This window comes from Coenobita brevimanus, chromosome 91 (assembly GCF_032717465.1).
Source record: "Coenobita brevimanus isolate Jiangsu-jjx chromosome 91, ASM3271746v2, whole genome shotgun sequence".
NCBI lineage: Eukaryota > Metazoa > Arthropoda > Malacostraca > Decapoda > Coenobitidae > Coenobita > Coenobita brevimanus.
Window position 1 is genome coordinate 2876650 of NC_137044.1, and position 17831 is coordinate 2894480.

The following is a 17831-nucleotide window of genomic DNA, read 5'->3' on the forward strand; positions in this document are numbered from 1 at the left end:
TTCCGGACATCCCCACTTACCGAACATAATCGTCCCGGGATCCAATATTCCCAAAATGGTCCGAAAACCGCAAAAAATTAGAAAAAAAATCCGACTTTTTTCCCGCCCATAATTTGAACTTGGCGCGCGCGGCACGGGACAGCTTTGTTTCGGTGCGTCATTCCTCCGACATCCGCTAGAGCACCCCTGCATCCTCCCCACTTTCCGCCCGTCTCTTGTCGTGAGTGTACGCTCGTCGTCATGGCTGCCCACGTGCTCGCTTTTGTGGTGGTGCCTTACCTGCTGCAGGCACTCCTGCTGCTCTCGTGCCTCTCCTTCATGTGTGTGATGATGGTCCCGCTGCCTGAGAAGAGGAAGAGAGTGGTTTTGACTCTTGAGAAGAAGAGGGAGATATTGGAGAAATTAGATGCGGGATGGTCTTCGTCACGCATCCTTCGTGAGTTCAATCTGGCCCAATCTACTTTGTTTGATATCAAGAGATCCCGAGACAAACTCATGCAGTACACGGCTGACATCTTGTCGAAAAGCAAACGCAACGTGGAGAGGAAGATGATGTTTACTCCCAAGTTTGCTGAAGTTGACTGCTCCACGTTGATTTGGTATCGACAGCAACGTGCTGGTGGTGTGATGGTACGTGGTACGGAGCTGAAGGCTGCTGCTGAGAAGTTTGCAAGGCTTCACGACACCCTAGACTTCAAGGCATCCGAGGGTTGGCTCTTCGCGTTCAAGTTACGACATGGCCTTACCAACCGTATGTCTCATGGCGAAGCTGTGGACGCTAACGAGGATGGAGTAGAGGGGTTTCGGCACAAGGTGAAGGGCTTGATCGATAGGGAGGGCCTCCCTCTCGGTCAAGTCTACAACGCTGACGAAACTGGTTTATTCTATCGCTCTTTGCCTACGAATTCTCTAGCTGAGGAGACGGAGAAGTGTGTACCTGGCTGCAAGCTCTCCAAGCAAAGGATATCTGCTTTGTGTTGTGCTAATGCTAACGGCATGCACCCGCTTTAGCCCGTTATTGTTGGCCGTGCAAAGCAGCCTCGGTGTCTTCGTGGGGTGATGGATGTCCTTCCTGTCGTCTGGTACCATTCCTTGAAGGCATGGTTCACAGCCCACATCTTCAAAGACTGGTTCCACCGCCATTTCGTCAAGGAGGTCATTCATTACCAGACGGAGAAACTGGGAATCCCACGCGACCAGGTAAAGGCCCTCCTTCTCGACAATGCACCTGCCCACATGTGCGACAAGGACTTGGTGGCTGAGAATGGCTGCATTAGGTGCATGTTTCTGCCACGTAATACTACTGCTCTCATCCAACCAATGGACCAAGGAGTGATCGTGGCAATGAAGCGACTATACCGACGGAAGTTCCTGGACGAGGTGATGGTTGTTCTCAAGGACAAGGACGAGCGCAGGAAGGGACGAGACACACGAGGCCAGCGGACTTTGGAAAACCTTCGCCGCTACAACATCAAGTCTGCCATTTACAACTGGGCCAGTGCATGGAAGGAAGTCCCTGTCAAGACTCTAGAAAATGGTTGGTCTCGTCTGCTTCTCGAAACGGATGTGGAGCACTATTTCCTAGGTTTCGACGTGGATGACTTCCATGCACGTCTACGTGCGCATGGGGACGATGTTGATGTGGATGAAGTGCCTGAGTGGTTGGATGACAACGAGGGCGATCCTGGGTATCAGACCCTGTCTGATATCGAGATCGCATCTTCAGTTGCAGGTGTCAGTACCCAGCTTGAAGATTCCAATGATAATGCGGACTCCTCTCAGCATGACACTGCTCCAGCCATCCCTAAGCTGAGTGCACTCTGGGAACACCTAGAGTTCGTTCTGGACTACCTGGAACACCTGGACTGTGAGAGGGAGATGGGGCCCTTGGGACTTGTGGAGGAAGTGCGTGCTCTCAGGCAGCGCATCATTAATCATCAGAATCGCCGTTCCTTGCGTCAGTCAACGATTGACAGCTTTTTCAGGCCCGTGACCCCCGCTGTGCCCAGCCCTGGCTCCACTCCATTGCCTCCCCAAAACAGGCCCTCATGCTCCGAGCCATAGCCCAGCACATCGGCCACGGTGGAGTCACCGCTCGACGTGAGTTTGCACCTATCTTCAGAGTCGTCTGCAGTGGGTACGCCATCACCACGACCCAGCAACGCACCCCTAGGTCACCTCCCTGTGCTACTCTTAGACTCTGACAGTGATTAAACGGCAAGAACTTCTCCACTAGACCACACGGGAATTTAGTGTTGTGCAGTGAAAGAAAAACAGTGCATACAGTATTGTTAAGAAATTAGAAATCTGAGTGAAAAGACAAATAATTTTTGGACTGTAAATTTAATGTAAATTAACTTGAGTGTGTTTTGTTTAGAAAATGGTTTTATGAGTGGAAAGACTTAAAGTGCAGAGTGCAACACTTATTAAGTTACAATGGAGCATAAGTAAGACAAGAGTGCGCAGTGTAAAGAGAATGGACTTCTGAGTGCGAATGACTAAGTTAAGTGCAAGACTTCATGAACAGTGTACTGCAAGTGCTTCAGGAAATCCTTCTTACTGTCAGAGTCTGAGAGGAGGCGGTTATTCATCGAGATGGCCATGGACTTGCTGTAAGTACGCAGAATGTTTCATACTGTACTGTACTGTATTTTCCATACCGTACTTACCTCAAACACCTCATTTCACTCTTTTATGTCTCTTATTGGTGTGAATATGTAGTGTCTTAGGTGCTATGCATGTACAGTAGGGAGGTGTTTTTCTGAGTTAGGCTAAGTTAGGGTCCATAACTACCAGTCCAGGAGCCAGGGACTTGTAAGTACCCAGAATGTTTAATATTGTATAAACCTACATCAAAAACCTCATTTTATGGTTCTTTTGCATTTATTTCAGTCTTTTATGTCCCTAATTGGTGTGATTTGGGTCTTAAATAGGTGCTATGCATGTCCAGAGGGAGTTGTATAGGTGTTTTTCTGAGTTAGGGTCCATAAGTACAAGTCCAAGAAGCTGGTGCCCACTATCCGGACAGGACCACTTTCCGGACATGCCTTTAACTCTATTACGTTGGATAGTGGAGGGATTACTGTAGTTACGGTGTCAGTCAGTTGCAACAGACAGGAATAAAATGACGTGGTTAATCTGTCACACACAATGCTGGTCCTGTACTTCATAATAGGCGTCAAAGACAGTCCAATCCTAACCTCTTACTTCACTGCATCACTAATGCTGATTTATTAAGCTTTAGCTTGTTAACTGCTACCATATATTTTACTCTTAGACAGTTGGTCCCTGTAGCATCAAGCCACCCAACACCCATTTCAAATCTACAGTTCTTGTCCCATCCACCAAATAAAACCCACAGACTAGGCACTGCTTAACCATGTCACTTCTACTGCTGTCACACTATTTTATTATTTTGTTTTAATACTGTACTCCTGTTTTTGTAAAGTCCACACCCATACATTTATGGTCAGTTACATAATGGGAGTACTAGCTTACTTTCATGCAGTTTTCTTGTAGTCTATGCATACAGGCTCTATATTGCATGTTGGCCTTCACAACAATAGACACTGTTTACACATATACTTTTTTTATGTTCATTTAAATAAAAGATACCAGTATAGTATTAAAAATTTCATCAATTCCAATTATTATACATGAATCATATTATTCATGAACATATTACCGTACTGCATAAGCTACACGGATCACACACAAAATCGGATGCACTGGTGATGGGCAGGTTGCCTGGGCCCGATAATGACACCTTCTGACTTATGCCTCGCGACTATAGTAGAATGGTTATGCAATCTGTAGGCCTCAACTCTGTTTACCAGACTACCAAAGAGCCACTAGCTTGTGATTCAGAGTCTGTCTCTTTATAGCAAGATGCCATAATTTCACAGTGGGTGGCTGTATGTCTTTGAGTTAGTTGTTTAATGGGAGGGGGCACAAACCCTCCACCAACCCACTTGTTGACACATAAGGAGCACGTATGGGTTGGTTATGTGGTTACCACCCAGCACTGTAAATGGTACAATATCTTGGCTTACAGGAAATACTCAATCGAAATCACTGTTCCGTCTGTCAAACAACCAGAAACATATATATCAGGTCTCACCTGAGATGAAAATCATCAGGTCGTAACATGGAGAAAACTTTCCATTTAATAGTAACGTGTGCGGTTGACCGAGTGAATTCATTTATGATAGTGGGCTCAAGGGAAAAATCAATATCTACGATCATATGACCAATCAGTGGTATACAACATTAATTACTCACTCTTCTTCTGGTGAACTCATTGTCAAATGTTAAAGGGATTCTGGAAGTGCCAAGCGAAAGGGAATACAATAATTCAGAATTTGAGGTGGTCGATCCAGATCCTCGCCATGTAAACAAAGGATTTGGAGTTTTCGGTTGCACAACTTACGGTTCTAGGATAATAGCAGTGATGCTGTCAGGCTAGACCAATTATGTGTAGATATTCCGATTGGCAAATTTTCAGTCCCCACCATAAACAGGTAGGTTTTTAGGTATATTTTCAGCATTTTGTAACCGAGTTGGGGGATGGCAAATGCGTCAGTCGAGTACTTTTCATAGAAAATTGTGGGGGGTGGGGAAGCTATTCTCCATCTCCTAGCTCCGTTGGTTATCATACGAGTATTGGTACACGTTAGGGTTCGTTGATACGTGGAGAACAACGCGTAGACAGGCCTAGGATGTGCTCGCAATACAAAGGCGACAGCGCCCGTTCATCAGTATCAGTATCAGATGTTAAAGGTCGCTGAACACCAGTGTTATAATCCTTCCAGGCACAGGTGAGGTACACTTGTAAAACATTTTTTTATTTTTCTCCGTCCTCACTCACTGCTACTCACTCACTGTTTCTACTTTATATAATTCAAACTTTGGCTAGATTATCGTCTTTCTGTAACTTGTGCCATGCAGGTCAGTGGCAGAAAAAGATAATGCAAGTGTTATACATCCTCTTCATAGCAGTGCTTCGTGACTAGCGCCAATTTTAGCGTTAATCTGTTGTTGCAACGCAACATTCAGGCTGGAGAAGGGAGTTTTAGCCAAGTTAATGCAAAAAGAGAATAGTTTTAGGCTTAAAACGGTCATTTAAACTAGCCGGAGATTTTCGACCTTTTGCGGCTAATTACCCATAGCTCAGTGACAGGATAAGACACCACAAAGGTTCAGCATCCTTTCCATAGAACTTCGTGACTGGCACCATAGTCTTATGTTAATCTCTTATTGCAGCTGAATTTACATGATTGCAAGTTTACTGTCGTGTAATCCTTTCATTGCTATTTTGTACACCAAGGAACATTATTTGGGCTTATTCGAGACGGTTTGTGTTACAGTTCTTTCACCTTAGATTTCAGCCCCCTCATATCCCGAAAGGAAGATGGTGGACAACACGAGGATGGGAACTGGGAACTTATCCTAGTCTGTTAGGTTTGTAACTGTGTTTTTGATAAACCTGGAGATACAGCAACAACAACAACTGCTGCTGCTGCTTTGTGTTATATATATATATATATATATATATATATATATATATATATATATATATATATATATATATATATAAATATATATATATATATTGGAAATTATATTGTGAAGATTGTGAAGATCAGCACCAACGATCATAATATAATTCGCTATTTTAAGTTGTAATGTGAAGGTTAACACTAACTTCACCATACAATCCATTGGCCCTAAACACGCCAACGACTGAGGGTACCAGCTATATGCTACTACTTTATTATTTATTTTTTATTAACCTATTGGAGTCGCTGGTCATTGCAGCTTTCGACCACAGTAGCCTCGTAATCCATACCTGCTAGAGAAACAGGCCTGAGGGCTGATGATCTTGTGCCCCTGACGCTGCTGCTGCTGCATTATATTCTTGCTGCCGAACTAAATGATCTGATATAACTTTGGAGAGTCCCTTCGCATTGGCGGAGATTTTCGTCCCTTTGTAGCTTATTTCCCTCAGGTCAGTGGCAGAATAAGATAATACTCCGGCACTACATTCTTTCCATGGGATTTCGTCGTGACTAGCAACAAAACCTGATGTCACTCTCTTGTTATGGCTCAATGTTCAAGATGGGGAGATGCCAGTTTTACGCCTAGTCAAAGTGAACAGAACATGATGATGGGGTTGTTGCCGGAATCTCAGGCTCATCTATACTTTAATGCATAGGAGCAAATGAAGGCCGTGTCTGACCCTGCCATTTTGCCCCGTCTATTAGTGCCTGCTGCTTTCACACTCATCAGCCATTTCCATTATTTTCACGTGCCACTGACGCATTCTCGTTTATTACATTCCTCTGTGGACTACCAAACTCGGTTGTTTTAACTCGTGCGCTGTTGTAATAATTTCCAGTGAACTGAATGAAAATAAATAAATAAGTAGATAAATGAATAACTCCAAGCACCAGACAGGAAGGGCCACACGGTACTATATCCTATGAAGAAACTGGACAAATAGGAAACTCACTTTTTCAATCAGCCCTACCTGCTGCCTTGCTTATTTTCCGTTATGTTGTGGCAAGTCTTACACATTTATCCCTCATATTTTCCCGCCTTTCCCACGTTCTTTATTCATTTTACTTTTGCACCTCTTTCCAAAACAGTTCCATTTAAGAGAAGTTTTCGTTATTCTTCCAGACTTTGCTTGAGCACCCTTTCTTTTTCACGTTAACCTTTTTTACACTCCTCCATATTCCCTCATTCTTTCATCAAAATTTCTTGCATCTGTCATTCACTTCACCCTTTCTGTATTTTACGGTTCTTGTTACTTCCATTTCGCATTACGCTGCTTTTTTTTTTTTTTCTTTCTTTCTTTCTTTTTTAGCATCATCTTTACAACTTTAGCATTCAGAGTTCCTTCTCTACGGTGACAAATTGTGGTTTTTTCTTGCCTCACCCTTTCGTTTCGAAAAGTCTCTCCCAAGTTAGTCATATACTGGGAGCAAGAGTGTACTTAATCCCTTCACCCCAATAACGTATTTTATCATTTATTTCTACTAGCTCCTGACGATTTTTTTCAGGCTATGAATGACTTGGAGGTGGAGGTATTAGATAAAGCCTTCATTAACCGCTTCAATATGAGAGGTCGTTCTTAAGTTGAATAAAGTGGTCTGTGATTAATAATATGAAAGAAAAATGTAAAGAGCACTGTACATCATTAGACTGTAGGGAGTAAATAGGCGTCACCGAGTTCAAGAATTGTTGGAGACTATAACAAACATATAACAGTTAATGTTTTTTCCCAGCAGATTTTATTATTGTTATTATTATTATTATTATTATTATTATTTATTATTATTATTATTTATTATTATTATTATTATTATTATAAAAGATCGTTTGGGTTCAGTGAATTCTGCAGTTTCAGGGGGTTGATTATTATTATTATTATTATTATTTTTTTTTTTTTGGTCAGATTCTGGACATAAGCTTCACAGGCCGCTCCCAAGGTCCAGTAGTCCTCCTACCTACCATACACTTCCACACGTCACCATTTCGGTGCTAACACCCACCGTCCATATTGAATACATGCTAGGTCTGTCTCATTCAGGACTGGTGTATTGGTATTAGAGGGGGTATTTGTACATGTCGACGGGTCTTCTGGTAGATCAGTAAAATCTGCTTTATGAAATTCAAATTTTCAAAATGTTCCCTGCCCGGGCGGGGATTCGAACCTGGGTCGATTCGGACTGCAGGCCACCTCTTTATCGATTCAGCCATTTCACTAAACAGTAATGACAATTCTCCCACTCTGTTCTCTTGTGATTTTTCATTTCTCCCCGCCCTGTGAATTAGTGGGAAATAAGATTAGGACAGTGTAAATGAAAATTATTGGGGTAATCCCATATTTCAGCTCTGTTACTGTTTCCGTGTGACTCCACTGTTTTAGTACCTGTCACGATGTTGAGGACGGTTGCCTAATGTTCATATTTTATTGTGGTTAACGCCAAATTATTGTACACAGACGAGACACTACCCACAGCTCGTTAACCCACGTACCACAGCACTAACCCTCTAGGACACCCGGGCATGAGGGACGCGCCTCATAATATAAGAATAAAATATATATATATATATATATATATATATATATATATATATATATATATATATATATATATAAAGACACCTGACGTGGACGATGCATCAGCGAATCGAAGAAAAAAGTGAAAATAGATATTGGTTCCAAACTATTTTTTCATGAAGAGCGTCAAACTTTGGTCATCAACCTGTGGTGGGAAATGGATGGTTCCACACAGCGAATATTAACACTCAGCTCCTATGGTTCACTGCCAGCTGAATATATTTGTGTGCTGTTAGTAGGCATAGAATACTCTACTAGAATTATCCTGACCATGAAAGGGTGAATTGTTCTGCACAAAGAAAAATATATACTTAGTATTTTTTGCGCTGGCAGCACCAAGATGTGGATATATATATATTTTTTCGTTACTTAGAAACTGTAAGACATAACTAAATTCCAAAGCCACAGTGAGCAAGGGCAAGTTTTATTATTTTTATAGACTTTAAGTTCGTAAAATTTCGCTTAGTAATGATACAAGCAAGGCTGTACCCAGGTTTAATGTTTGAGAGGATACTGGTTTATGATTAACAGAGAGAGAGAGAGAGAGAGAGAGAGAATTAAATTCTCCCTCCCTCATGCTTACTGTGAGACTATGCTGACTCTTAATCCGATCATCTTCGACCCTCTTTATCTATCGACCTGTCTATCTATCTGTCTATCTATCTAATGACGATTTTATTCACTTCATGATTAACTATTCGGTTTGGAGGGTTAGATGCAGCCTCCATTAACCTCTTCGCAACAAGATATAGGCTGTCCCTTTAGTCATCATCAGGTGGTAGTAAGAAGAAACAAAGAAACGCGTCCTCAAGCTGAAAGGATTAATCTAGAAGGGTAGGTTTGTCACACGTGCTTCTCTGTCTCGGGTGGATGGTTTGCTGTAGGATTATTATTTTGATATTTCTGCGGTGTATCTTTCAGTTTTATTATTGTTATTATTATTATTATTATTATTATTATTATTATTATTTTACTAATACTACTTACTACTCCATACTACTACTTACTACTGCTACTACAGCTACTATTATTCATATATTTTTTTTAATGGGTTTTCCGTCCACTGATCCTCTACCCACTGAATGTGATAAGTATTTCATATATTATTCTTGTTACTTTCAGACGCTTTTTTTTTTTTCCACCTAGGAGGATCTTGTTGGACTTTTTTTTATGGCTTTCGTTGCCCTCTTCACTACGGAAATTGTCTCCATAGAGTTATAGATCCACAGACTGACCGCTGGATAAGCTTTTCAGTTGGATCAGGTATTTTTCCAGCGTACTCTTGCCGCTTGTAGGTGATTTTGTTATGCTGAGACGAGGCTTTTAGAACTATAGGGAATAAATTTTAGCTTTCTTTAACCCCTTCACAGCAAGAAATCTACTGAAGTGAATAAACAGGGCTGAAAGTAGGAAGAATTGAAAAAAAAATTACGCCACCCGATTAAACGTAAATATTTTAATAATTAAACGAAGGATTGCATGAGTGGAACGTTTGGAATGCTGCTTGCCACGAGGATACGGGAAATTTAACAACCTGCATGTTTATTTTTTTAAATCTCGTCACATATCGTAAAGTATGTCGTACATCTGCATTATGTGTATACAGGTAGCATTCTCTCTCTCTCTCTCTCTCTCTCTCTCTCTCTCTCTCTCTCTCTCTCTTTCTCTCTATCGGTCCAGGCTGCTTTAAATAATAAAACGTATCACATGTAAAAATATTTATTTCATATTACAGTTATTTCAAATGTAAATAATATATGGGTTGTCATTTTAAAATGTGAGTGCATGATACTTTTACATTACTATATCCATTTTTTTTTCGTTAATACAGTGTTGCTTCATCGCACACACATTGTTTATGTAAATAATATATATAAATATATTATATATATTTATATACATAATGTTTTTCTGAAGTCTCTTGGAGTGGGAAGATCGAGAGCACGGATTGTTTCTAAGCTTTTGAAGCATGAAAAAGAGACGAACGGAATAAGAGTACATCGTTCCCTTTTTAGTATCGCTAAAGCCAAGAGTCTGCTTACACCGGTAATGGTACATGGTGGAGTCGTCTGGGGTTGCCCTGTAGCTATTTCATAGCTTTACCTAGTGATGTTACCATTTAGCCTGAGTATATTACGGATTATTCGGCTTAACAACTTTAGCCCATTTCTTAATGTCTTCCCCCCTTTTTTCTCACTTAGCTACTCTGTCACACAGTTTGAGAGCTTTTTTACCGACTTGCATGACTTATTGACATCTGTCATTGTTACATCAGCACATGTGATGTAGTAAGAGATACAATTTAGTCATCAGTCATCACCACCATACCGACCTCGCTTTTCCATCCAAGGATAGGGTGAGGTAGGACCCAGAAAGAAAGTACACTGGAGGAAGAACCATCAGTAGCATGCCCAGGGAAATGGGCCAGACAAACATTCACTCACCATTCAAGACCAAGGAGTTTTGACTCGTCCTTACAGGCCTAAACGTCTGCATTTTTTTTTTTTTTACTTTACAGATGCACTTTACATTATCAACCAGAGAGTCAGTCCGCCGACTGAAGTTAAAGCAGAGGTGTCAGACCTTTTTCATGTGCTCATACGTATAAAATTTTATGCAACAATCTCGATCCCCTGTCAGTTCTCTAGCCTCATCAACTTGCATACGTTGCTTTCTTACGCAGTGTTTAACCATATCCATCCATCTTCTTGTTAGCTTACCATGCCTCCTCCCACCATTAGACTCATACACATAAATCATTTTCACTACCCTATTTACATCTATTCTCTTCATGTGACCATCTTATCTAAGCACACTCTTCCTTTCCAGTGTCAGTCTTTTACGAATCACATTATTTCTTATTCTGCCAACTAATATTCCTCAATAATTCTATTTCCACTGCTCTTATTCTTGACCTCTCATTCTCATGGCACGTCAGTCTTACACAAACAAGCTAGTGTGGGCGCAAACATCTTCCTGCAGTCCTCTTGCAGCCTCCACACTTAGACGTCTGCTTAGTATCAAATCTTTACAGCACCACACACCTTCCATCCCTGCGCCACTCAGCCTTCCACATCCTTTGCATACTTACCCCCCCCCCTTTTTTAAAATCTGTTATTGCACCGAGATACGTATATCTCCTTCATTTCACATCTATCTCCATTGCCCAGTACACCACACTGTCACACTCTCAACAACCATTACTTTATCATGGCACTACAGACAACCACAGAACTGGGTAAAACTCCCTTCTACTATTAGCAAGTAACATATCATCATCTGCATACATCAGATTTAAGTTATCCCTTCCCGTTATCGTTCAACACCATCCCCCTTTCCACTACTCGAATTTTATATATATATATATATATATATATATATATATATATATATATATATATAGATAGATAGATAGATAGATAGATAGATATACTGAACAGCCATTGGGATATCATACAGCCATTTTTCACTCCAGTACTAAGACTGAGCCACTCACTTACAGTAGATACAGTCCAACAGTACTCGTTACACATTTCTCACTACCATCATAAAAGCTCTTTGTAGGATTCAGCAGCTTTCTTTTTAAACCACACTTACTGTACATAACACCTTCCATTGTCCTATATGCACATTGTCATACACGATTTCCAGATCCATAACTGTGATAAACACCTTATAGTTCATCTAACATATAAAGTCTCTTGGAGTGGCAATGTGTGCTTTCTCGGCAGTGTGTCTTACTGCAGGTAATGATCTGCACATCCTCTCCCAATCCTTAAATCATCTACTTGTCACTAATCAGGCATTCTGATATTTACCCTCTTCATAGTTATTCATCCTTAAACCTTTTTTGCAGCACTTGGTGTACTTGCTGCAATACTCTTTATATTCGTACAGAGGCACAGTCGCAACCATCTTCCACTACATTGTTACAGGTCCACTTATTCAAGCTTTCTTGCATATTTCCCATAAAGACCTCACTCCACCCTCTCTCCACTACTGTTCATCATCTCTGCGCAAACTTCATTAACAACTGGTAAAAGTTATTGTCATTAGATTATGAGTCTACACATCCTCAGGCGAAGAATGATGAGTGCAGGGTTGAGTAATTGGGGCAAGGAGTTTCTTATGCAGTAAATGTGACGAGTATACATGTGTGTGTAATAAATGGGTGGAGGCTAGTATGGGCCTAAGAATTGTGAATAAAATGTGTGTAATGTGAGGATGTGAGTGGTAAGAAGTGAGTGAGTGTGGAGGCAAGTATGTGTGTGTGAGAAGGTTGAATAAACTGTTTGTTTGGATGCTTGTGTGGAGGTGAATGACAGTGCGAGGTAGGACTGAGAACAAGAGATGGGTCGGTGTTGGGATGATGAGCAAGGTGGCGAGGGTGAGCAAAGACATTAGTGTGTGGAAAGTAAGGCGGCGTGAGTAGGAAGGGAATGATGTGGTGAGGGTGAGTAAAGGCATGATGAATATGAGGAGAATGAGAGGGGTCAGGCGCGGTGAGGAGGAGGCTGGAGCACCGCTGCTTTGTTGTTTCACACCTGCGGAGGAAAATAAAAAAGTTGAAAAATGAGAACATGGAAAGACCTCTCATGGGAGGCAGCTGGCTGCCTCCACCCTCCCCCCCCCCACACACATTTTATCTCTTGGGGATTTATCTCCCTTAAATTTTTTTAGTGCCTTCAGTTTAAACATTAAATATAATTGGTATCCTTATTTGTATTTCGGCTTCGATTTTCTTTACGAAAATTGTGCCGCTTCTGCTAATGAAGCTTATACTGCACATGTGTAGTGTAAACTTTTGTAACTGTAAAGCTGCAAACGTGTTTCGAGCGGAAGAAGTGGCGCGTTTTAGAAACAAAAGAGCAGGTTAAGATAATAATTAATGATAATAATAATAATAATAATAATAATAATAATGATGATGATGATGATGATGATGATGATGATGATGATGATGATTATTATTATTATTGTTGTTGTTGCTATTGTTATTGTGAAACTGAAATTTTCCAGAAATAAGTCTTCCATCACATGAGAGGCAAGTTACTTACGCTAAAGCTTTGAAGAGTAGACTTATCCGTTTTACTGATTCTTTGTTTCATCAATGCATAAATGACCGAGGTAAATTCCAGAAAGTGAAAGAAAAATTTCTGTTGAGACACGACAAAGTGAAGATCGAGTATGTTTCAGCTTTATTGCGTGATCCTTGAGAGTTGATTTTATGTGAAACACTGTGTTTTCCTTTTTACTCTGTTTATATGCACTAGAAATCCAAAAAATTTCCCTTAAACGTTATAAATTTAACGTTATAAATCTTTATCGGAATAAACATATTTTTCTTCATATTTTGGAAATGATTTCACATCCATTTATTTATGGATTCCAGTGAAACAAACACACAGAGGAAAGTGCAGGCCTGGTCTTCAAACCTATTAGGAAGTTTTTCCATATGAAGGAAGACAAATTTCTGGGAATTTATTTTCACTGTGATGACAGAAAGTCATATGAATACATACCTGAAAAACAGGTAAGGGTATTAAATATATTTAAGTATTATAGTGGACGCTACTACATTTTTTTTTTTTTAGGGTACATCAGTTACATGGTTGTAGAACACCAACAGTTATTGAACCTCCAAACACTTACGTAATGGAGGAGACAAAAATAGGGATAGCAGGAGGGGACTTTCGTAGTACGGAATTAATTGGTTATCTTGACGTCCCACAAAAATGTAATAGCATACGAGTATCTGTGATTGTTAAGAGATAAAACAGCATACGGCTAGACGCTCACCCTTATGTTTTACTTTCTATTCTGTTCTTGCTATCCCCTAAGGTTTTATTCGGCATAGAGGATATCTTTCGAACTGGAAAGGTTAGATGTACCGTCATTAAGGATATTTTTCGAACTGGAAAGGTTAGATGTACCGTCATTAAGGATATTTTTCGAACTGGAAGGGTTAGATGTACCGTCATTAAGGATATTTTTCGAGCTGGAAAGGTTAGATGTACCGTCATTAAGGATATTTTTCGAACTGGAAAGGTTAGATGTACCGTTTAAGGATATTTTGCGAACTGGAAGGATTAGATGTACCGTCATTAAGGATATTTGGCGAACAAGAAAGGTTAAATGTACCGTCATTAACCTCCTCGGTACGAAAGGTTTTCCCAAGGTGAATAAAATGACTAAGAGGTAACGTGAACAAACTATAGTTCTTTCACGTTAACTTGACCCAGATTTTCGTCCGTTTCCAGCAGATTTCACGGACTTAATTGGCAGAGAAAAACAGTGCTGTGGCCCTGCATCCCGTCCATAGTACCTCTTCGTGACTAGCAGCATATTCCAGTGTTAATTTATTACTACACCTCAGCACTGAGGATGGAGAGACAGCAGTTTTAGGTCAAGTTAAAATGAACATAGTATAACCCACGTCATTCTAATGCTGTGGTTAACCCCTTCACTACAAGAACGTCTTCAATATTTTGTTCTTACTAGTTCTAGACATGTTATTCAGATTAGGAGGTACTTTTCTAACTGAGGGTGTTAGTTGTAGCCTTCCCTAACCCCTTCACTGCTTGGGCTCTCTCTTAAGCTGGATATAATTGTCTGGTAGCAGCTAGAGTGAAAATGGCGTCCTCAGGCTGAAGGTGCTAGTTGTAAAGTTTGTGGGTCTGTGAGAAAGTTTTGGGTTATTGATTGACTGAAGATTCTTTCCCCCCCCCCGTCTCTCTCTCTCTCTCTCTCTCTCACTGACGCCCTCTCTCACTCGCCTCAACTCCCACTCTCATTCACTCCCACTCTCATTCACCGCCACTCTCATTCACCGCCACTCTCATTCACCCCCACTCCCACTCACTCACTCACTCCCACTTTCCGCCTCACCTTTAGCCAGGTCAGGTAACGTGTTAAGGACGCGCGGTGGACTAAGCTTGCCGGTGTCGTAGTCGTACTCCTCATGCACCAGTCGTGGCGGGGGCGGGGTTGTCGTCACGCTGGTCGTCGTTGTCATGGTGGTGGTGGTCGTGGTGGTGGTGGTCGTCGTAGTGGTTGTCGTTGTAACCAATTCTGTAAGGTAGATTAGGTGCTGATAAGATGAATTGGCTAATCCAGTCTTTTTAATAATTTGAAGGTATTCGTGGTTCTGGTGGTGGTGGTCGTCTGAGTGACTGATGTCGTATTCATTTCTGAAATGCTTATACTGGAGAATAAGGTTCAGATAAAACATTAGTAGGGCAGGTTCAGTTTTAACCTCTCAAGTAGTGACATCAAAATCTATCATTGCTGCAACCAGGCGATGTTTTTCAACTTCTGGAGGCGTCTTGTAGTAGTTTCGTATAATCGGTTGGAGGGAAAAAAAAAAAAAAAAAAAAAAAATCTGGATAAACGGGTGAATGCAACAGGACTACAAAACCCTGCAAAAAAGCGTCCCAACAAACTTCAACAGCTGTACTTCACACGCGGGCAACTAAGCAGGGGTAAGGAAAGCACGTAGTTAGTTCTTGTTGCCCAGCTTCTGAGAGGCTGATTTCGAGAAGGATGTAGTGCGATTTATTTAAAGAAAGGTAACGAGAAAGGGATGCACAGAATTTATTGCAGAGGATAAAATATTAGACTCTGTTGAAGGGAAAGAGGTGATCGTGTGATTGTGGTGAACAGGAAGCTTGACAAACTATGCTGAGTTTTGTTGGAGGAAAAAAAAAAAAATGGTTACCGTAGTCAGGGCTGAATTGAGTTTGGTTAAATTAGGTTAGATTTGGTTAGCTTCGGTTAGCTTCGTTTGGGTTTGATTTATAGGTTAGGTTAGGTGAAGATGTGTTTGGTTAACTGGGATAGGTTTTAATTAGCCTTAAGCTGCTGGGGTTGTCCGCCAAAAGAATAAATATCGTATGATATTAGCTAGAATAAAATACCTAAATGGAACAATGGTAACTTAGCTACTTACTCTGTTTTGTCAGGGGACTTTTATTCTGACTATCGCTTGATGATTATCTGTAGCTTAGGGAAGACCTCTGATTAAAATAATTAGGTTGGGTTAACACGAGCTGTGTTATGATAAGTTGACCTGTATTGTGGTAGGCAAGATTTGTTTTGGTTATGAAAAGAATGATAGGTTTGAGTTTTGCTATGCAGGATTCCGTTGGACTGAGTGCGTTAGGTTAGGTTAGGCAGGATTGGGTTGGGCTAAGTATACATGGACTGGGTAAGATAAGGAAAAGTTCAATTAGTAAATACCAGTTTTGGGGGTTCACTGAAACTGGAGGATGAAAGTACAATAATTTAATGATGTTCATAAAATACCTATGTACATTGCTATTACAGAGGATGATTATTTACAGGCTGAGTAATTGGTACTGTCAGCCATAAATTTAGCTCACAACAGAAAGAGGTTATATTCTGCAGTATTATTGATTGGAACAACCTGAGACGATATTTCCTGAAGCGCAGATTGTTCAACAAGGCCCAGCACACAGTCCGCCAAGAGCCTGATGAGCAGAGAGCTTAACAAAAGCTTGAAGGACAAGAACTCGGGGTCTTTCCTGAAGGGTGCCTCCAAGTTCAGTACCAAGCACAGTGTATGACGCTACCTAGAATTGGTAAATGTTCTGAGATCCTTTATTTATATCTCAAGCTAATACCGTCTGGCTCTCATCCCCTAGTAAGAGGTTGCCCTCCAGATGACGCCCCACGTTTGTCTCATCGGTAACAGACAGACAACACTTCCACACTAGGGCCTGAAATACGGCCTCTACGACAGAGTGAAGGTGCCCTGGGTGTCATAGGTGTGAAGACCGGTTGGGCAACAGAGATGACGTTGTAGAAGTGTCTGAATAAGATGAGCATGAGGATGTGGATGACGATGAGGACGACGATAATGATGTAGACGAGAACAAAGACGACGGTGTTGACATGATGATGATGAGTTAGGTTCTGTTAGGTCTAGTTTGTGTAATATTAGTAAGGCTGGACAACTAAACAATTACCCTAACAGTACCTGCCGAGTCCTGAATAAACCAGAATTGTCCTGGTTGCGCTGGAATAGATGTCAAGGGACTGAATGGGCCTGAAATGGGCTAAACTGATGCCGGGACTAAAATTGTTTGAAATCTGGCACGCAGGAGTATAATGGGCCATTTCGACACGTTATGACCGCTAACCCCCTTGGTTGGATAACGTTTTGTGTTTTATTGTTGCAATTTTTAGAGGATTATATTTTGATGAGGAGAGAGATTTCGAAATGGTGGGTGTATAGCCTTAATGAAGTTTCACTACTGTAGATTTTTCCCAAGTTAGGTTAAATTATTCTGTGGGAAGCATCATTTAAGCTGTAGGCGTCCACATTAGAAAAAAAAAGAAAGAAACGTGTTTTAGTGTGCAGTTATGCAAATTTTGTTATTTCAGCCTTACAAGAACGTGAGTAGGTCCTTTGTAACGTAATTATTTTCCAGGATAGTTCAGCTTTGGTGCTCCGCTTGACGATTTTTGGCCTTTTTCAGCAGTACGGTATCGCATTGTAAGAAAAGACACTGTAGTAACACTGATTAAATTTCCACTAGATTTCCAACAATGTGCGTAGTCTACTGTAGCTTCAGTAGTTTCAAGGTCACTCAGTTCTGATGCTGTGCTTAACTACCTACTACTGTATATACTGTAGAGTGTACGAGTACCCGTCCCCCTGCACTCAGTTACTACCAGCCAC

The 17831-nt window shown here is 41.0% G+C and overlaps 1 protein-coding gene across 1 annotated transcript in view; it reads right to left on the minus strand.

Moving 5' to 3' along the window:
* Positions 1-14990: 14990 nt before the first annotated feature.
* The window catches only part of LOC145411851 (limbic system-associated membrane protein-like), a 167556-nt gene continuing 164715 nt past the window's right edge, over positions 14991-17831 (minus strand). Inside the window, exon 11 of the mRNA XM_080281808.1 lies at positions 14991-15199. Within this exon, the coding sequence (XP_080137934.1) occupies positions 14991-15199 (209 nt within the window). The remainder of the gene's footprint in view (positions 15200-17831) is intronic.